This window comes from Ochlerotatus camptorhynchus, unplaced genomic scaffold, assembly GCF_037179485.1.
Source record: "Ochlerotatus camptorhynchus isolate MF236.1 unplaced genomic scaffold, CSIRO-AGI_Acam_v1.1 ptg000048l, whole genome shotgun sequence".
Classification (NCBI taxonomy): Eukaryota; Metazoa; Arthropoda; class Insecta; order Diptera; family Culicidae; genus Ochlerotatus; species Ochlerotatus camptorhynchus.
Window position 1 is genome coordinate 453,504 of NW_027040539.1, and position 22,159 is coordinate 475,662.

At 40.2% G+C, this 22,159-nt stretch overlaps 2 protein-coding genes across 3 annotated transcripts in view; one reads left to right on the forward strand and one right to left on the reverse strand.

Annotated features, from left to right (window-relative positions):
- LOC135717135 (zwei Ig domain protein zig-8-like) overlaps positions 1-22,159 on the reverse strand; it is a 471,305-nt gene that overhangs the window by 114,449 nt on the left and 334,697 nt on the right. The window lies entirely within an intron of this gene.
- Positions 6,750-13,861, forward strand: LOC135717136 (uncharacterized). Its single transcript, XM_065239087.1, has 2 exons — positions 6,750-7,247; positions 7,308-13,861. Exon 2 carries the CDS (start codon positions 8,315-8,317, stop codon positions 13,859-13,861), a length of 5,547 nt encoding a protein of 1,848 aa, XP_065095159.1. The 5' UTR covers positions 6,750-7,247; positions 7,308-8,314.

A 22,159-nucleotide genomic window follows, 5' to 3' on the forward strand; every position in this document is an offset into this window, starting at 1 on the left:
ACATACTTTTACTGTATGAAGAGCTTTGAGTGTGTTGGGGTATTTCCTTTGAATTCCGTTATAATTACTTATCTTTTGACAGATACGCGTATTTCGTCTACTACTTGCAGACTTCATAAGTGCCAAGTACTCAACACCACTCTACTTGGCACTGATGAAGTCTGCAAGTAGTAGACGAAATTCGCGTATCTGTCAAAAGATAAGCAATTATAACGGAATTTAAAGGAAATAAACCAACACACTCAAAGCTTTTCATAAAGGGATTCCGTTAAGATGTTCGACAAATTTAAAGGAATAATTTTACTACTACTCGTTAAGGGCATTCTTGTGACGAATTTTGGAGCTGACGGACCACCAACAGCAACAGAAACAGCAGCAGCATCAGCAGCAGCAATAGAAGCAGCCGCACCCGTGGGAGCTGCTTCACTAATTCGTGTAGCCGTGGCCGAGGCTGGAAACCTCGGACAGGTCACGACAGTTAGATATACGAGTGCAATTTTAAAATGCTTTTATTTTGCCAATGGAGTATTTTATATAAATGCTACGTAATGCTCCCAAGCAGGGACGAATATCTCGATACCTTAAATTGGTATCGATGAGCCTGACATAAGAGGTAAAATACCAAAAAAATAATACCAAAAAATTGTTCCCACAATACTATTTCAATACCAAATTATAATAATGCAATACCAAAACAATACCACAAAGGTATTCTTTTGGTATCGAAAAATCAATTTTTGTTATTGACAAAGTATTTTGCTTGTATTTTTTTGGAATTATTCTTTGGTATTTTACCTCTTATGTCATGCTGGTCAATACCAAATTTTGGTATCAGATCAGAATTAGGTATTCATTAGTTATTTTCTCCTGTTCGGGCTACGTTAGTAGAAAACTTAAGGACTACTCAATAGACATATAATATAGAAAAAAAAATATCTTTTCAGATTTTTAGGTGTATACATAGATTTCAGCTTTTCAACCACTGCACTGTAGCAGCAACCAGATTTACCAACCATTTGCAGAATAAAAGCATTTCAAGATTGCACTCGTATACCTCCCCGTGGAAAATTTCGAAACCATCTTCACTTTCATAGGTTTTCTATTCTCCACGAGTGCCAACTTTGATTGCCAATAAGTACACACCAATTTATTTCATAGAAAATAATTACTGCCCCCAGCAGAATAACAAAAAAGCTTGATTCTCGGCAATCTAACGAGTGTCTGCGATTCTATCGGCTTTTTCTCGACTGCGATCTCTCTCGATTTGCGTTACGCACACATGTATCCAGCGTTTGTTAGTTTGTTTGTTTGTTTACATTAAGTTGCTGCCTGTTGCTCCATTCCAATCGATAGAATTGTGCAAACCTTTTTCAACACGCTAAAAACTTTTCATATATTGGACACAAAGGACACTTTTAAATTGTCCAAAACCATTAAACCTCGATAGTTAGTAAATTAATTTTTTCACAGAAAATTTACGTTATTTGTGCAAAGTGCATATTTCGACTGAAACCGCTGTTTGTCGAAGAAAAAAAAAAATAAAAAAATTATCGAGAAAAAGCATAACTAAAACTTGATGTTTTACGGTTTTGGTCAATTCAATAGTGTTCATTGTGTCCAATATCAGCAAAGTTGGCATAGATGGTGTGTTCAATAATGTTATAGAATTATAATCCACTGATCGTTGAACAATCAGTTATTCCGATGCCCCATGTTACGTTCAAATATTAATGAGCATCTTAGAACAGTAACCTTTATGTTGTGTCTCATTGTTTTTTTAGATTCGATACACAACAAACTACTAATGTTTTGAACGATCAGTACATGCTAGACTGTCTGGAAGCGAGTCATTCTGTATAAAAAAAATCTCCCCGATACACTCCCTAAGTGGTGACCTCAGCGGATGTACGGTGGAAAACAACGATAGAATATAACAGAACATTTCCTGTTCCATCCATCTTTCGTATACTGGCAACTTTTTTTCAGTTCGCCCAAGAGGAAAGCTGTATTCATTTTGATTGATTGAGGAAATGTACCATCATCGGGATGATTGATTGTTTCAGCAAAATATGATTTTAAAAGCTTACACTCCACCACTATCCCCCGCTCCGGATGTCGAGTCTTGAGACTCAAGACTGATCGGATGGGATGTAGGTAAACTACGTAGCCGTACCAAGTTGTAGGATTATGGCAATACATTCAACGCGGGTTGGTATGCGGTACCTAGTTGATAGCTGCTTGTAGTTTATGCACTTCAAGCTCGTAGAGACCGATTTCTGGTATAAATATTTTTCTACGTTTTACACCACACCGTGTGCTGAGTGGTGAATTATGGTTGAGAAGAAAGAATTGTTTTTAAGATGGATGTTTTCAAATTTTCCGAATATCAAGGACGATGAATTTGCATTGGATGTTATATGTTGGTTTGAGCAGACGAATTCAGTTATCAGTTTTCAATTTTTTTTTATCAATTTCTTCTTTTTTATCTTTCTTTTTTCATAGCTATTATTGCTCACAAGATTCACAACTTTATAGCCTAAAAAGTTCCATAATCTAAGAAGATCACATCAGAGGAATCAATGGAGTGCGTATCGAATAAATTTGTTGAGCTGACTCAATTCGCTCAACTCAACTCAACTGATAGAAAGAGTTCCAAACAGCTGCACCGTTTTGCAAAGTGGAGTGTGCTAGGGTACAATGGAAATCAACGTTTCAGAAAGGTTTTTGTACGAGAAAAATAGACACAAACCTAGGAATAGACATAAACCTAGGAATAGGGGTTTTCAACGCTTTCTTGACGACAAATATTTTTGTGCTTTTAATAATTAGCACTCAAAGAAATTTCGGAAAGACGCATTTTGGATCTTAAAAAAAATCGCTCTGATTCATCATGCATAAGAGATACAGATTCGAGTTGTTTACAAAAGATGTAGCTAATATCAAAGCCTACAACAACTTCAAACGCTATTTTACGGAATTATGTTGATGAAAAAAGTTAGAGACAAATGAATGTAATTGAATGCACGAAATGAATGTCAATGATTTTCCATCCCTGGGATGGATGGGACGTAGCCTTATTTTGATCAAATGTAAACCCCTCCTCCATCGTTGTGTATTTTGCTATACCTAATACATGGGCATATAAAACTTCTAAAACCACTCCCAGGCCCTTGAAATGCTACGTCATTTATGCATAATCCCTAACTGTTCGTGCAGGCGACTACTACTGCCTCTATCCTTAACATAAAATAGCTAAGATATCCACCTATAGATGTCACCACCTATCTCCATAGCATTGTCATTACTCGATATCTACTGTTCTTGATATGTTACGATAAATAAACACATTAAAAGATTGTACTCGAAACTAAAAATTCACATTTCTATTGTGCATAACTTTTTATTGCATGGGTAAACTTTGAAGAAATTTCGAGTAAAACTAGTTTAAAGTGATGAAACAAGGTAGGCACTCGTCTTATTTCCTTTCAAAGGTAAGGGAGCAGATGTGTGTGCTGGTCGAAAGATCATATATGATTACCTTTGTATGGGTCCCCTCACATTGCTCAATCCCAGGCAATGAGAAGGCGGACTCTCTCGCAAAGGTGGGCGCGCAGGAAGGCGAATTGTATGACAGGCAAATTTTACACGATGAATTTTACCATTTAGTGCGTCAGAGTACCTTTTCGAGTTGGCAAACCGATTGGGACACTGGAAATCTTGGACGGTGGTTACATTCAATTATTCCTAATGTTTCTTCGAGAGCGTGGTTTAAAGGCTTGGGCTTAAGTCGTGACTTCATTCGCGTGATGAGTAGACTTATGTCCAACCACTACTCGCTAGATGCTCATCTCAATAGAATAAACCTCGTGGACAGCAACATCTGTCGGTGTGGAAACGGTTACGATGACATCGAACACGCAGGTGGCAATGTACGGATAATGACGCCGCCAGAGAGCGACTTTTGAATACCCTCGAGGCCCAAGGAAGACAACCCTATGTTCCTATCAGAGACGTGTTGGCAACCCGTGATCTCTGCTATATGCAGTCCGTTTATGTTTTTCTTCAAATGTCTAGTATAAGAATTTAATTCCTTTTGTCTTTTGTCTCTCTTTATTAGTTTTTGTTTGTCTTGTCCCCCCGTCTCGAGTCTCATCGTCGCCCACTGGTCACCCACCATAGCCGGTCGAACTCCGGACGAAGCTAGAACAGCACTACCGTTCATACTGGCGACAACGCTCTGATGAGACAACGAAACCCTACCCCAAGCTCCTCCCCTGATCCTATCCTTCGAAAATGTACCCTTCTAACCTCGAGTAAGCCGCGAGTAATCGGCCTAACTCCTACTAGACATAGAATTAAGTGAATTTTGTTACACACAGTGAACAATGAATTATCGGCTCCATAAAGCTAACGCGATTGAGCCTTCCAAATAAACGAACTAGATAAAAAAAAAAACTAAGTGCTCGGAGACAATTTGTTGCTCGAAGAAAAGTATCTTTGATTGACCTGAGTTTCATGTCTGTTTTTACTCAATTTTAAGTCAAAATTGACGCTCTTATATGTCAGTCTCATAGCATATAAATGTACATGAATTTTTCTAAGTGTGTACGTTGGTACGGAATCCTGCTCAAGATCAGTAACTAACAATTTGAAAATAAATTCATTTCTTCTGTCAGAACTGGGAAATCAGAATCAGAGATTTACTTAAAATCGTTCAGTTATTGCTTTCAATTTAAGTTGAGTTTTTGGATTTCCCTTTCTACCTGTTTTTACACTTTAAACGAGTTTTTAATTGAGAACATTCCATGCAAACAATTTGTTATATTGTGTGGCAAGTACAATGATATTCTATGCTTAGGGAAGTCAAAAAAAATCTCAGAACATCCATAACCTTTTTCAAACTTCCGAGAAAAGCCTTATACTTTTCACGAATTTTTCAGAGCATATGGGTGAAGCGAAGATCTAAAAATTTCTAAGAAATTTAAAAAAGAGGAAATGGATGTATTGTTGGCCTAAATGCTCCTAATTTGGACCCATTTATAAATTCAGCAATCAACTACATTCTCAATGCGACCAAAATATCTATTAGTACCGTCCCAATGACGCGTTCATCTAGGTAGAATTGATAAATAACAGATTTTTAGCGATGTGCCCAATCTCTTATCCATAGGCCATCATTAGAGCCATTTCTCCTACGTCTATAATATTCTAAATAGTGCTTAAGTTGAGATATTGATCTAAAGGCTATAAAACATTGATCGCTATTGAACATTTAGTCGAATGCTGAATTTATGTATGGACCCATATATCCATTTTCCTTATTTTAGAGTTCTTGTGCCAAAAAAATCATTTTTATTTTTTATCTGAACGGTGGAGTTTAACAAAAAACTAAAAATCCTGATGCTGCAGATTTCCGCATTATTGATGATCTCGAAGAAGGCAAATCGAAGAAGACAAAAGCACAGAGCCGGGAAATTTTGAAATTGCTTAAAGAAAAGGGAAACACTTATACAAGACCTAACGGTACTTGTTGCAGATGCAACGTAAAATATCGCAATTCATTATGCATTTTCAAGTTCCCACGATAGGTCACCGCCCTCGTACGGGAAATAAGCGAAAGCAAGAAATTTGTCTAAGAGAGGTGCAAGAAGCACAAAGTCAAGACCAAACCTACCCTAACTCACGCCTCGTAAACGAGAAGTAAACATGCCACACCGCCAGATCTGGCTGACGCATATAGAATCAGTACGCATTTACTTTCCACTTTCTTCGCTCCACGGTGAACCATATGCAGCCCTGCAATGCGTGCAGCGCTGCGGTGTATTAGACGCTCGATGCCAAGGCAGTCCGCGTGCTATGTGAATGGAATGGTAATGAATCGGTCGCATGGAGCTCGGTGCGCCCGGCAATGCGAGCCTGGCGCAAAGGTAATAAAATCTGGTTCCCTAAAAAGATGCGTAACAACGCCAAGATAAACGAATTATCGTAATAGAACCAGTCTTGGGAAGGATAGTTGAAGCATTAATAGAAAGCAATGAAATCGTCCCAAGGGACAATCTTGCGTTCGGCATCCTTCCAAAAACACAAAGGGCAATAAAACCGAGCTAGCGACGGTTCCACCGCAGAGAGCAAAATCAATGGAAAAATGCACTTAGGCCTAGATAGGCAGCGATGCATGCGTACGCATCCAAGCTATAGGCTAGATCTGGGGAGCGGGCCAATGTAAACAGGAAGCCTGGTGCGGATTGATTTAAAGTAATTTACATGCACCAGCGAGGCGCGAGAACTTGGGTCATAAAAGTTAAAAATGAAAACGTTCCCCTACTAGGATGCGTGACCAAGGGAAATCTAGAATTAGGAAGAAAGTGCGTCTAGAACCCCTGTGCGGGAAGATAGACGCACATGCGTACGTGGGCACCGACGCCCAAAACTTAGGTCTAAGGGACGCTATAAAAGCGTTTTGATACAACCAAAATACATTCAGTTTTCACTATCCTATCCAAGTGTACGGACTTGTCGCCAGGTCCACCCTTACTCCTACATATCACCTCAATAACACTCTTCGCCTCCAGCCTATCAAACTCTCTCGCGGTAATCCGTTTCCAATAAGAGTTTCCTCGGAATCGACGCTACTGCCCCCATCTGAGCTGGGCAAGTACCGGCCGAGCACCTTTATTGGTCGGAACCCGTTTCAGAGTTTGGGCACTCCCCGACTAGGCTGATCAGGTTTACCGATGGTGTATCTGTTGGAATCGCGCTACTGCCCCCATCTGAGCTGGGCAGCTACCGTCCAACCATATCCCAACCGTAGAGCACTCAGCCAAGTCCTAAGGAATCCTGTTCGAAAGTAGGCGAATCTCGCTTCAAGTGGTATCGGTTCCTGCTGTTGGAACGACGAGCTCGAAGCCAGTCGAAACCTACCAATTCGATTAGGATCCTCCGTGAGGCATTCGAACCCCTTCCTCCGGTCTGGTCTGTGAATAACCGCACGCCGAAAGTTCGCCGCGTGATCCTTCGCGGATTGCGAGTTCCTCTCGAAAAATAATAATAAAGGACGAAGCCCCTTCGGCTTCGTCTTATGAACGTGACACGCGCGTCGCGAACATATGGTGGCTCCAGAGAGGAGCAATAGTGCTATAAGAACTCACAGTGTAGGTGTTCCGACACCGGAAGAAAGTCTAATAGTAAAGTGAAAGCCTACGGGCTTAAGTGAAATAAGGAGACTCTAGCACCGGCAGGGTCATCAGGTAAGTAATTATTCTTTTCCTAATTAATAAGTAACAAATCAATAACACCCTGCCAATTAGGACCCAACTAATCAAGTGCTAAAGTGAAGTGTTTAAGATAAAGTGTGAATTGAATCAGTCTCCGGACTATAAGGGGCCTAAAAACCCAAACATAACAGCAGTCTCCGGACTATAAGGGGCCTAAAAACCCAAAAACACAATTCGTTTAGGAACGTCCACGGTGTTAATCCGGGATAGGTTCCAGTAAGACGGGGTTCCGCACGGAAGGTACGCGAACGCCCAAGGAAGAAACGTCTGCAACGGCGTAAGCCGGGAGTTTCGAAACAGTGCCTACATAAGTAGGCCGGGCCCGACAGTAGGTAGGGCAACCTTCGTAAGGAAGGCTGGTGGGGATATTTATCAGTCCCAAGAAGTTCGGGAGGTATTTGTCAGAACCCACAGGAATACGGGAGATAATTATCGGAATTTATATAGGAAAAATTCGAGAATAATTATCAGGGACCCACCGTGAAAGTCGGGAGTCCACATAGGAGGGACTCACAGGAAGGATTCCGAACAAAAGGTTCGTGAATGCCATAGTAAAACATCTGCGGTGTAATCCGAGATAGTTTTAGCGGATTTCCAGCTCCTGAGTTGGAAATCCTGCACAGGTCTGCGGTTTAATCCGGGGCAAGAGGAAGTCAATAGTGACTATTCGGGACAAGTTCCCAAGGGTTCCAGCTCCTGAGCAGGAAATAAACAAAATACACCTCGTTAGAGAACACGATCACGAGGAAAATTAAACAGGCAATTAGCCTACGAAGTTCTAAGGGGAAGGAGAATAAAAACGGGTCAACGAACCCATCGATTCCCTGTAAGAAATCCGCCAGGCGGGTCATAAACCCGAAACGTTTATTGCATAACGAGTCAACGTACTCGTTAAAAGAGAAACGGAAAATAAGAAAAACAGGCTCACTTGAGCAACAGAAGGGTGCACGTAAAACCGATATAAAATCTCTAGTGAGATAGAAAGAAAGGGTGTAAGAAAGAAAAGTCATTAAAAAGAAAGAAACACAAACAAAATAGCAATGAATTTTGTAGACAATGTGCTCGGCCATTGTCGCCTATGCACTCGTAAGGACGAGGTGCAAGATATGGTCGCTTGTGACCAATGTGATAGGTGGTTCCACTATGGATGCGTGGAACTCACCTGTCTACCTGATAAAAAAGAACCTTGGTCGTGTGCGAAATGCCGCATGGATGAAAGTATTAAGAAGGCGCAAGCCGACGAACTTATTCAGATGAAGAATAAATTAGCAAATATAGCTTTAGAGCTGGAGGCACGTGCAAAGGCACAGAAATCCTCCGAGATTCACGCGACGTCTATGGAGACGGAGCTAGCGCACTACAAACGTGAGCTTGAATCTAAACATAAGGAAGAAAAGGACAAGCGAGACGTATTGCTGGACATCGCTCAGGCGATCCAGCTGAATAAAGTCAAGCTTGAAAACGAACTCGTAAGAAAAGAGACAGCTGCGGACGACGATTCCGTAGCTATGTATTTAAAACGGCAAGAAATGAGTCTGCCCCAGTTCTCTGGGAACGCTCGAGAGTGGCCAGCATTTAAGAAAATGTTCGAGGCCACGACCGAGCAGGGGAAATATACCAGTTTGGAAAATTTGATACGGCTGCAAAAGGCACTAGGGGGCCCAGCGGCTAAGGCGGTACAGTCCATGATGCTTGATCAAGCAAACGTACCGCAAATAATGGAACGACTCGAAAAACAATTTGGACAGTCAAAACGGGTCTATAAGGAGCTGCGAGACGATCTCGAGCGTATTAGAACAGGAGGCCACTTAGCGATAGTCGAGATATCGAATGGTCTAGAAAATTTGATAGCGCATTTAACCGCCTCCAATCAGATGGCGTACTCAAATGATCCTCGCTTAGTTGAGGAACTGGTAAGCAAGATGTCTTGCGACACCCAGATAAAATGGTTGGAGGTAGTAGAATCTAATGCCAAACAAGGCAATTCAGTACCCTCCCTTAAAGATTTGGCTAAATGGCTAAAGCCTAAGGCCGACATTCATCGTGAGCTCTATAATTCTAATAGAGCTCCGATCGAAAAAAGGAATAGAGTCAATGTGCACTCAGAAAACAACGTACGTTGTTATATGTGTAACGGAACACATAGACTAAGAGAGTGCCAAAAATTTGGAAAAATGTCTGTACAAAACAGACGACAGGAAATACTTAAATTGCGAGTATGTCCATTGTGTCTGTTCAGACACAAAGGAAACTGTAATTTTCAAAGAAACTGTGGCATAAATGGATGCAACGAGCACCATCATAGGCTACTACATATCCCAAGGGATATTCATAATCAAGGTAGCAGACCGGAAAGAAGACAGATAACAGCCTCCGGCGAGCCAACCGAACCACGACCCGAAACTTCAAACTTACACGAGGAGCAAAGGGCACAAGTGTTTTACCAGATCATTCCGGTAACACTTAAAAATAAGAATTGCGAGGTGGAAACCTACGCCTTCCTAGACCCAGGATCCTCCTTAACTTTAATAGATGAAGGGGTTGCTGAGGAACTTGAGTTAGAAGGAGTACGTGATCCACTCAAAATAAAATGGACCCAGAATGTGTCTAGGGAAGAGAAAACTAGCAGGAGGGTCAAATTAAAAATTAAAGGCAATTCCGATAATGAATTCACGTTGACAAACGTCAGAACCGCAAGTAATCTTCACTTACCGGTTCAAACCGTGAACTACGATAATTTGGCAGACAAATATCCGTTCTTGGCCAATTTACCAATAAAGAATTATAAGAATGCACAGCCAAAATTACTTATTGGGCTAAATCATAGCCATTTATTATATCCGTTAGAAAGACGAGCGATGGGAGTGAATGAACCCATCGCAATCAAAACTAAGCTTGGCTGGTTGATATTTGGTAATATCAAACATACCGCACAAGCAGAACATTTAATGGTCATTCAGGAAGATGACAAAATGAATGATCTAATGCAACGATATTTTTCAGTGGAGGACTTTGGAGTCAAAATTCCAGAAAAACTTCCTGAGACCAAGAATGAAATTAGAGCCAAGGAGATAATAAATAAGACCCTAAAATATACAGGGGAAAAATACGAAGTCGGGTTACTCTGGAAAGAGGATGATACGCATCTACCAGAGAGTTACATACAAGCTTATAAGAGGCTCCAAAATTTGGAAGCGAAATTGAAAAAAGATCCAGAACTGAAGAACTGGACAAACAACACGATTGCGGATTATGTAACCAAGGGCTACGCGCGCAAATTAACACCAAAGGAAAAGGAGGAATGGGCTGGAGAGATATTTTATCTCCCAACCTTTATCGTGGTAAATAAAAATAAAACACCTCCTAAGCCACGCTTGGTGTTCGATGCGGCCGCAAAGTCTTGGGGCATTTCTCTAAATGACGCGTTGTTAGCGGGTCCCGACGCTACAACCTCTTTGTTTGGCGTCACCACTAATTTCCGGGAAGGGGCTATCGCATCCGCTGGAGATGTGCAGGAAATGTTTAGTCAGGTGGGAATTAGTCTAGAGGACCAGAAGAAGCAATGCTTCTTATATCGTGATTGTGACGACAGCCGAGAGCCTGACGTGTACGTCATGCAGGTTATGATCTTCGGATCTACCAGCTCTCCAGCCTGCGCGCAAGCTGTTAAGAACTACAACGCCAGTCTATACGCCGAAACAAAACCCAAGGCGGTAAAGGCAATAATAAAACAGCATTACGTTGATGATTATATTGATAGTTTCGACACGCCTCAAGAGGCAACGCAAACGATCAAAGACGTTATGGAAATTCACGACAAGGCGAAATTCTTTATCAGAAATTTCGTTTCTAATAGTAAAGAAGTGCTAGCTTCACTTCCGAAGAATAGGGTCCAAGTGGACAAGATTAAAACCTTCGAGGATAAGGAGTCCGAAGGTGAAAAGGTTCTTGGGATGTACTGGGATACAAGTAAAGATTGTATTCAGTACCAACTTAAATTTAATCGGCTACCAGTAGATGTACGCCATGAAATTAGAAAGCCGACTAAACGAGAGGTATTATCCTTCGTTATGAGCGTTTATGACCCAATGGGATTAATCGCTAATCTTACCATACATGGTAGGATACTTATCCAAGAGCTGCATAAGGAAACGTCGGATTGGGACGCAGAAATTTCAGAGCGCTCTTACAATCAATGGAAACAATTTTTAGAAATAATAAAAGAAGCACCAAAGGTATGTACAAAGAATCGAAGGGAAACTAAACCAGCCCTTCAAGATAAGGGCAAAGGACAGAAGGCACCACCAATTAAACGTAAAAGAAAGGTGGTAAATCAACCAGTGGAAATCCACCGTATAAACCACCATCGGGAGTACGAGGACGGCGATATAGGTCCAGTCTCCGCAAATAGAAAAAGAAAGGTGGAGGGCGAGTTACCAAGCGCTAATTTGACAATGGATCAACGCGCAGGAAAGAACTTTAATTCTTGGGGAAAACGATGTAAAGTAGACATCGATAAGGTTAAAGAACTAAGAGACAGAATGAACTCGAAACAAAAACCTAGAAATGTAACGAACAAAACTAAAATCCATGTTCCATGGTATATGACCATAATAATGGTATTATTTTTTATAACGGCAGCGTTAGGGCAATACCCAACCGGGCTTATCGCGTATGACTGCGCGAGCCCAGAAGTGAATATGACAAGTTATTCACTATTGGACGTAACGTCTTGTATCCCTTCTACAAAGAATCTTTCAATATCTGAAGTACCTATTCAAGTACTTCAAAGAAGCTCTAAGGGAAGCACAATGGTATATCAGTGCAAAATGATCATTAAGAGATCAATAAGGCACTGCGGAATGCACTCGCACACCTCGGACTATGAGCGCGGATACTCTTACATAGTAAAGGAGTTTACACCCGACGAGTGTAGACGCACTCAACTCACGGGAGCTATTCCCTTAACATTGAGCGCGGGACTCCTCGAACTTAAGAGAAACCACACGACTAGAGGAGAAACCTTAGTCGTAGGTAGCGTATGGGCTAGTTCTTGCAGCGGTGGCGTGTATAAAACACCGGAGTATACTTGGATCAATGCGTTAGTATACTTTGAATATGAAATCGCATTGTATAACTACATGGCAACAATCGATAACGAGAATGATCAAATTATGCTCCGACACGGACTAGTATGTCCATATTCACATGGAAAGTGCCTAGACTCAGAAGATGGATACTCCACTTGGGACGTGAGCCTAAACCAACGGTGTGAAGACACCGATTTCGAAGTTATATATGAAGGAAAGGTTAACAAGACAATAAATATAGAAGGAAATAAACCAAATCCACATGCCGTTTATACCTCCATTTCCGATTCGCATTTGTTTTCAATTCGCACCAAAGATACAGCGAAGATATGCAGATACAAGGGTTATAGCACAGACCACCCGAGAATATTCATATTGGAAGAAGCGGAGTTCAAGTCTCCATTTGCTAGAAGACCATCAAGTGCAAGAAATCATGACATTTTCACATACTTCAATTCTAAAATAACTCTAGTTGAGAATTACGTCGGTCAGAAGCTCGACGACGTATACAATACAGTAATGACTGAAATGTGTAAATTAGACAAGGCACTTTTGGAAACAAAACTTACACTTGCCCGCATAAACCCAACAGAATTCGTTAATAGCATAATGAAAAGAACGGGTTTTTCCGCGGTAGTAGCCGGAGAAGTGCTACACGTATTGGAATGCAAGCCGGTCTACGTGCAACCGTTTGCATCAGAAAGGTGCTATCAAGAACTTCCAGTGAAGTTCGGAAATGTCACAATGTTTCTAACCCCAGTCACACGTACACTACAAATGCGAGGAACGGAAATTGAATGTACACCGTTGTTACCAGCCAAATTCCAATTTGGAGGCAGATGGTACACATTTGATGGGAAGATAAGAGAAACTACATTCCCACAAAAACTGGCCACGGACATAGTGACCAAATGGACTTACACACCTCTTCCAAATTTAATGGAAAGCGGAATTTACGACGCTGATAGTTTGAAAAAGATGCGAACCATGATATACGATCAGGGTGACCGTCGCATAGCCACAAACGTGGTACATAAGATATTAACTGGACAAAATCCCAGCAAGCAGGGATTTCATTTCGAAGCCCTAATGTCAGAAAAGTTAATTGACAACATGATAAACAAGTATTGGGAAAAACTTGTGTCATTGTCATCTTGGTTGGGTAATATAACATCTACAGCCATCGGGCTGTATATCATTGGCAGAATAATCAAGTTTCTTGTAGATACCTTGATGCACGGACGCATATTGTATGACATCTATGGATTCGGATGGCAGCTAATCGCATCGCTGTGGGACTCCATGACAACCTTCCTCACGCATAGGAACACTCTGAAGAACATCAAGAAGTCAACGACCAGAACATATGATGTAACGACGCCTGAAGATGGGACCAATCCTTCAGAAAACACACCACTATCCGATGAAGAACCACAGACGGTGGCTCGCGCCCACCCTCCTGCGCACCCCTATGTAGCGCTCACGATGCCCCGATAGAAGATACCCGCCTAAGAAGTCAGCCAATACGCATATGATAACAAGACGACTGGGTATCAGCCAGTCCGCCAGAAACCAACATTCACATCCAGTAGTGAATGCCGACAACAACGAGATGACGAATCAACTAGACAACATTGCACCAGAATCGGCATTTCAAAACCGAGCCGATTCAACATGAAAGAAAATCAAGCCAAGCCAAGGGTGAGATCACCCTCGAATTCACAAGTAGTAGCAGACAGCAACATTGACGAAAAGTGCATGCGCGACGCTCGGCTGCACCACCCGAAGATGGACACCTGAAATAACATTAAATTAATAAGTACATAATTAGCATAAAATGAAAAGAGGTATATTGATGGGATTTATATCTATTAAAGACAAGAAAATAAATTATAGTTTTTCCTTAACAACTAGAAATATCAAACAAACTAACATCCCACCACCTCAAGAAGAGAAGACATTATTTGACAAATATGTAATCATCATTTATACAACGAATCATTATATATAAACTAAGAAGAAATTATAGAAGAATTATCAAGACATGATATAAACATAAAAACAAAACAGATATATATCAAGCATACAAATACGTAGAAGTACAAAGGCATATAAATCAACTCAATTAGAGTTACGAAAATTATATATCATGATCAGTAAAAGCAGTACGAAAGTACGGAAAATTATAAACATATTAGAAAAATTAATGACTACATACAAGATCAAACACTGAAATGTAAAACATGGAATTTAAACACTCGGAGCAATGTAACATCCCAATAATGAAAAATTGCAATATTAACATATGATTTAGATTAGTAAATCTAGTAAGAATTACGAGGCCCGGGATGTTGCAGATGCAACGTAAAATATCGCAATTCATTATGCATTTTCAAGTTCCCACGATAGGTCACCGCCCTCGTACGGGAAATAAGCGAAAGCAAGAAATTTGTCTAAGAGAGGTGCAAGAAGCACAAAGTCAAGACCAAACCTACCCTAACTCACGCCTCGTAAACGAGAAGTAAACATGCCACACCGCCAGATCTGGCTGACGCATATAGAATCAGTACGCATTTACTTTCCACTTTCTTCGCTCCACGGTGAACCATATGCAGCCCTGCAATGCGTGCAGCGCTGCGGTGTATTAGACGCTCGATGCCAAGGCAGTCCGCGTGCTATGTGAATGGAATGGTAATGAATCGGTCGCATGGAGCTCGGTGCGCCCGGCAATGCGAGCCTGGCGCAAAGGTAATAAAATCTGGTTCCCTAAAAAGATGCGTAACAACGCCAAGATAAACGAATTATCGTAATAGAACCAGTCTTGGGAAGGATAGTTGAAGCATTAATAGAAAGCAATGAAATCGTCCCAAGGGACAATCTTGCGTTCGGCATCCTTCCAAAAACACAAAGGGCAATAAAACCGAGCTAGCGACGGTTCCACCGCAGAGAGCAAAATCAATGGAAAAATGCACTTAGGCCTAGATAGGCAGCGATGCATGCGTACGCATCCAAGCTATAGGCTAGATCTGGGGAGCGGGCCAATGTAAACAGGAAGCCTGGTGCGGATTGATTTAAAGTAATTTACATGCACCAGCGAGGCGCGAGAACTTGGGTCATAAAAGTTAAAAATGAAAACGTTCCCCTACTAGGATGCGTGACCAAGGGAAATCTAGAATTAGGAAGAAAGTGCGTCTAGAACCCCTGTGCGGGAAGATAGACGCACATGCGTACGTGGGCACCGACGCCCAAAACTTAGGTCTAAGGGACGCTATAAAAGCGTTTTGATACAACCAAAATACATTCAGTTTTCACTATCCTATCCAAGTGTACGGACTTGTCGCCAGGTCCACCCTTACTCCTACATATCACCTCAATAACACTCTTCGCCTCCAGCCTATCAAACTCTCTCGCGGTAATCCGTTTCCAATAAGAGTTTCCTCGGAATCGACGCTACTGCCCCCATCTGAGCTGGGCAAGTACCGGCCGAGCACCTTTATTGGTCGGAACCCGTTTCAGAGTTTGGGCACTCCCCGACTAGGCTGATCAGGTTTACCGATGGTGTATCTGTTGGAATCGCGCTACTGCCCCCATCTGAGCTGGGCAGCTACCGTCCAACCATATCCCAACCGTAGAGCACTCAGCCAAGTCCTAAGGAATCCTGTTCGAAAGTAGGCGAATCTCGCTTCAAGTGGTATCGGTTCCTGCTGTTGGAACGACGAGCTCGAAGCCAGTCGAAACCTACCAATTCGATTAGGATCCTCCGTGAGGCATTCGAACCCCTTCCTCCGGTCTGGTCTGTGAATAACCGCACGCCGAAAGTTCGCCGCGTGATCCTTCGCGGATTGCGAGTTCCTCTCGAAAAATAATAATAAAGGACGAAGCCCCTTCGGCTTCGTCTTATGAACGTGACACGCGCGTCGCGAACAGTACTCGAGTTCCTTCTCGCACGGTGAAGGTGGTAAAGTTAAAATGTCATTTGAAATTTAAATATGATAAAAATATGCGAAAGAAATTTTTGAAAAATATGCTCAAATTGGCATCATCGGCCCAAAACCAGTTAATTTCCAATTATGTAGATGTTTCATATGCAGCATCTAGTAAGGTATAGTTAGCTAATGATGTGATGATTCAGTTTATAGATAAGTTTTTTTAATAATTTTAGGTTTTGAAAAGGATTTATACGCATGAGTACTAATTACCCGGTGTAGAAGGAATGGTACGAGAAGATGTTTCTTGCTACGCTCGATTTAACGGAGAAGAAGGTCCATATACTTTCAAAAAAGGAGGTTGAGGGCCTTGGCATTGTTCCATATGATCAACGATGTAATAATATGAACCGGAATCCGATCACGGATGAGATCAAAACACACGTTGTGAATCACATCTCATCATTCCCACAGTATACTTTACACTATGGAAGGAACAAGTCGTCAAAATTATACTTAGACAGTAATCTGAACATCACCAAGTTGTATGACCTGTATTGCATTAAATGCAAATATTATTTGATGAACCCCATACACTTCAACAGCTATCACATGATTTTTTAAGATTTGAACTACTGTTTCAGAAAACCAAAAATTGATACATGTGGCGAGTGTGATAGATTGCAAATTTCACTGAAAAAATGTCCAGAATTTGCACCAGGAGCGACCAAAGGCTGGCTACGATATGAAGCGAGAGGACGTCACACGGTCTTGTGGCATACCGGCGCATTTAACACAGCATCAATCTGTCAAGTGACCGTGCGATGTTTTGTTTACGCCTAAGAATAACACTGACGTGTGTACTCTTTCGTTTGATTTGCAAAGGGCGGCCAAAGGGCGAAATCTTGTGATTATGCTCAAGTTTATGGTGTCTGGTTACTCCCATATGGAAGTCGACTCAGTTCACGCGGCAATTGAACGTGCAAAAAAGACGAACAACTTCAACATAGAAACGTCGCGGGATTGGGCAAATCAAAAGGCGTATTCCTTTCAACGTCAGAGAGCTGGACCTCCGGGATTTACTCAATTGAAAATCGTTGCTAGCACGATACAGGAAACCAAATAAAGATGATGCTGGACAACAGTTCAAGTTAAGAAATGTTATAGTTTTTGAATATATCATGAAAAGGCTGGGTAAGATTTCCTTGAACTACGATCCTCAGGAAGATGACTACAGGTCCTTGACCATCGCTGATACTAATTTGCTTCGACTACAACTACCAGCGATCAACCCAATAAATACGGAGCCAATATAGCTGACTAAAAAGATGATGGAAGACCTAAAGAGTCTCCTGCCATACGTAAGTAATAAGCACAGACAAACAGACGTAACTCTTTGAAAAACTTGTTCTTGAAAACATAGTATCTCAAAACATATAACCTCAGTAACGACATCTATCTGGCTTCTCGCGGAAAACAAGTTTGCTCGCTAACTCGTAAACAATATTGCATGAAATTTCTATAGAATATATAGAAACGTCAAAGTGATCCGATGCCATGTTCGCGGAACTGATAATATTCAAATCAACCGTTAAATGCATGAACGAAGATACACAATGAAGAGTTACGTCTGTTTGTCTGTGTAATAAGGCTATATACGACACATTTTTGAAGAGTTTGTAGCCTCAGAAACGAGGGCGGAAATGGTTGGCAGATGATTACCATTTCGAGGAAGACATGGATTTGTCAGATGAAGATTGAAGTTTAAGTGTAAACAAAGTACGCAATAATTTTTAATATTAGAGTCATCAACTTGAAAATCGTTCATTATTTACACGTAATCCACCATACCTTTAAATTATCTTTGTGTCATCTATGTACATAAACAGAAAAATGAAGTCCTTTCCAGCTACAAATTGTATTTTAATCGAGATTTTTATCACTATTCACTGCGAACAAAACATGTTGTCAACATCCTACGTAGTTTTGCCTTGTAAATTTCCTTTGTGTGAAGTTGAGTGCTTGAATCATGCATCCTATCGTTTAACCTGCTTAAATCTGCGTTTCATGTCCATTTAAACTACACAATAATTTTATCACGCTTTGTGTTCACAAACGATACAAAAAGCCACATAGCTTTGTTTAGCTGAGAATAAGGTCATAACAGAGGACTTTAAACAGTATCTTGTAAGCAAAACAGCATATAAGAATGGCATATGAGAAAAAGTGTCAAAAAAAGGCCTTTTCAGCAGGGGCACACAACACACACTGAACGAAAAACGGCGAATATTTTATTTCCATTATTTTCTGGGGAAAAAGGATTTTTTACAAATGTTGAGATCGACAAGCAAAAAAATGTGATTTAAATTGGTAATTTGTCGTATCTGAATATTTTGAATTTTTATTTGTTTTTAAATACGATTTAAAAAATACTCAATAGTTTTCTAGCTCTATTGCAAATCCAACAACCCATTTCAGAATTTATGGAGATTCACGCTCGTTCCGAGGTCACTTTCAGTCACAATAAACCCTGTATGTATGCATCACCGTTATCAAATGGATACACTGGAGCCTTCATTTCCGAACCAAACCGTTAATCGAATTAGGTTGTAAAAAAAAACTTCGTTATTTGGGATTTACTTCGTAAAAAGAGGTTTTTAAAAAAAATATTGTAAAATACCCCACAATATTGGTATTTTTGGAATCGGGGAGACGTGTAGGGACCGGAAATCGATGTTTGACGCTATGTTGAAATCCAATATGGCGGTATCCAGTTCATGAAAAACTGGAAAATACTGTCAATACCCCACAATATGGGTATTTTTGGAATCAGGGTGACGTGTAGGAACTAGAAATCTATGTCTGACGCCATTTTGAAATCCAAGTTTTTCATGAACCGGATGCCACCATCTTGGATTTCAAAATGGCGTCAGGCGTGGATTCCGGTTCGTACATGTCACTTCGATTCCAAAAATACCCATATTGTGAGGTATTTCACAATTTTTCCCAGATTCCCAAAATCACAAAAAAAACTCGTTATTTGGAATTTACTTCGTAAAAAGAAAACTTGATATTTGAGACTTACTTCGTAAAAATGAGGGACGTACATGCACACTTCCTGGTTCGAAAGGATTCTTTTCAAACCTGACACGAATTTAGTTTAAATTGATATTTTAATTGTAAAGAATAATTGGACAGGTCTCACCATATTCCGCTTTTCCGCCGCCATTGATTGATTCTTTTGGAATCCCTTGTACTTTCACTGCTGGTCTCCAGAATGTCTACCATGTTGTTTTTGATGTGTTCATCGACATTTCGACGTACGATGATCTTGAGTTCCAAGTCGCAGGATGGCCGTTCAGAATGGTTCAAGAGATGTGAAATGAGGGAACATTTCAATGCATTATCCAATTTTTGACTCAATTGACAATTAACTCATATTTCAGTATTATATCTTAACTAAATTCTATAAGCATTTACTTGTGTTTTATACAAATAGTATGTTCCGTCACATCGTATCTTCAAGTAACCTTCGTATGCGCCACATTTCATGCAAGCTCTATGGAACTACATGTGGTGAAATATGAAACGTACCTTTTAAAGTGAATTGCACACATGAAATTTGCCTCGACCAACCTGGCAGAACGCGCCCTAACCTTCATTGAACCAAAAGGCAGGGGTTCGAACGTAAACGATATTATGGGTGAATATTATTAATTAAAAAAGGCTTTAAATTAGTTACAATGAGTTGCCAGTATTGGCAACCTATGTCTAGATAGCTTCATGCACTCACATGTCTTTTAACACTTGATTCTAAATTAGTTATTTTACTTGGTAAGGGTCTAAGCAAATATATTATATTAACAATATGATCCACTCTTTCTCTTAGCTGGCGAACCAAATTTTAAGCGATGTAAGCACCTCTGTGGCCAAAAAGGCTACCAATGTATTTGTTTATCGTTACGAGGGATAAACCAAATGAAAATTTGTTTAGTATTTCAAATGAATGTATTTCAGCATTTTATTTTATTTGTTGACAACAGTGACATGTCAGACAAATTTTAAAGTAATAAACACAATGTAATTAATGAATATAATGTGACTCTTACTTTTGTAATAAGTGCTATATTCGCACCCCTCGATTGTATGATTGTTGCTGACCTTTTTCAACGCTAGATGGTGCGTGAAGCACTATTTTGCTGGTCGCCATTGCAACATTTGGAAAAGGCATGAATGGATCATATTGTTAATATGCTATATTTGGTCTAAGATAAGGGAGGATCAAACTGACTGATTTAAAAAATAATGCAACGCAACTGCCAGCCACCGCATGCTCTTAAAGCTGACAATCTGACATCAAATGCTATTTTCTTTTTCTCTGAATTGACAATATATTGAAATGTTTTTTTTTGCTACGTCTCATGGGAGGGGCTCTTGTGATGCGATCAAACTATGAAACGCATTATCGAAAGGATGGACACCCGTGCGAGCTTAGCAAACCCACATGAACATAGTATAAGAACTGCTAAACAACTCTTTGACTAGGCTAAAACGAGAAAAGACGACGAGATAAAAATTCTGAATTTTAATAGTGATGTAAACATTCATTCACGCAAACTTGTATTTAATTTCACGCAACTTGTGACGCTCTATTTATGTGCATCATACTGAACAGAAATTTACACTACTTTTTCGAACTGTGAAAACCTAAGTCCTGCTCTGTATCCAATTTCGAATTCCGTGATCTACAAAAGATACTGCACCTCTAATGCAGTAAGACAAAATTTATACCACACTGTTCGATAAAGTAGTGTCAATATTTGTTCAATATGATGCACATAAATGGAACGTCACATATCATATAAGTTTACATTATAGATCGTGTAAAGTTCTGAGACATTTCATGAAATGTTGCAAATATTGTATACAAAAGCATATTTTTGTAAACAACATTGCTAACAAGTTGCTCGTTTGCGTGAAATGAAATACAGGTTTACGACAATGAATGTTTACATCATAATTAAAATTAATAATTTTTATCTGTGCAAGCACACAAAAGTAGCAAGGAATGTGGCAAAGAAAGGTGGACAGTTTCCTACTATATATGGAATATTTCATGACATGTCTCATAATGTAAACTAGTAGCTCCACTTAAGTGCATCGAAAATTTAAACTAGCTGTGTATACTCTAACTTCAAAATGTATCCGAAGATATTCGAAGTTTTTAAATAACTGCTGTATATTAATTTATGTTGTACATCTATATATAGATAATTAGGAATGAGCTTCGATTTCAAATTTCATTTCCTTTACCATTAATTTTACATTTTAGCTTACCTTAACATAGACTGGTTGCTGCTCCGTGATTGATCGGAATCAGTGAAATTACAAAATGAATCACTTGAATGGGGTTGGAATTGGCCGTCCACTCGCATTGTACAACTTACAGTGACTCAATGTTTAAAGATCAATAACGATGCTGGCCACGTCCTTGCAATCAGGTGGGAGTAGGGATGGAATAATATAATGATCTTTGTTGTTTTGGGGACCATGTTTAAATCTGCTGTCATACAAAGGTCACAGGAAAGGAGATTTTGTTAGTAGGTTCGGTTCGTTGGATAAGGATTCACCTTTATAAGTGAGGCGATCGTAGTTTTGATATAATATACTGATTTCCGAAATTGACGCGACCCTAATAGTTCCGTAATGTAAAGTGGCCTGAGATAAAGCTCACAGTCTTCTGCTCAGTAATTGAAAACGGTTGCACAATGCAATCAAACCAAACAAATATTTAATAACATACGTTTGCCTAAATGCACTTTAGGTTCAATCCACCCCGATGCACTCTCGAAAAATCAAAAGCAGCCAT

What these genes read in the sequence shown, in the direction of transcription:
- LOC135717136 (XM_065239087.1), top strand. Translation starts at nt 8,315, where the DNA reads ATGAATTTTGTAGACAATGTGCTCGGCCATTGTCGCCTATGCACTCGT.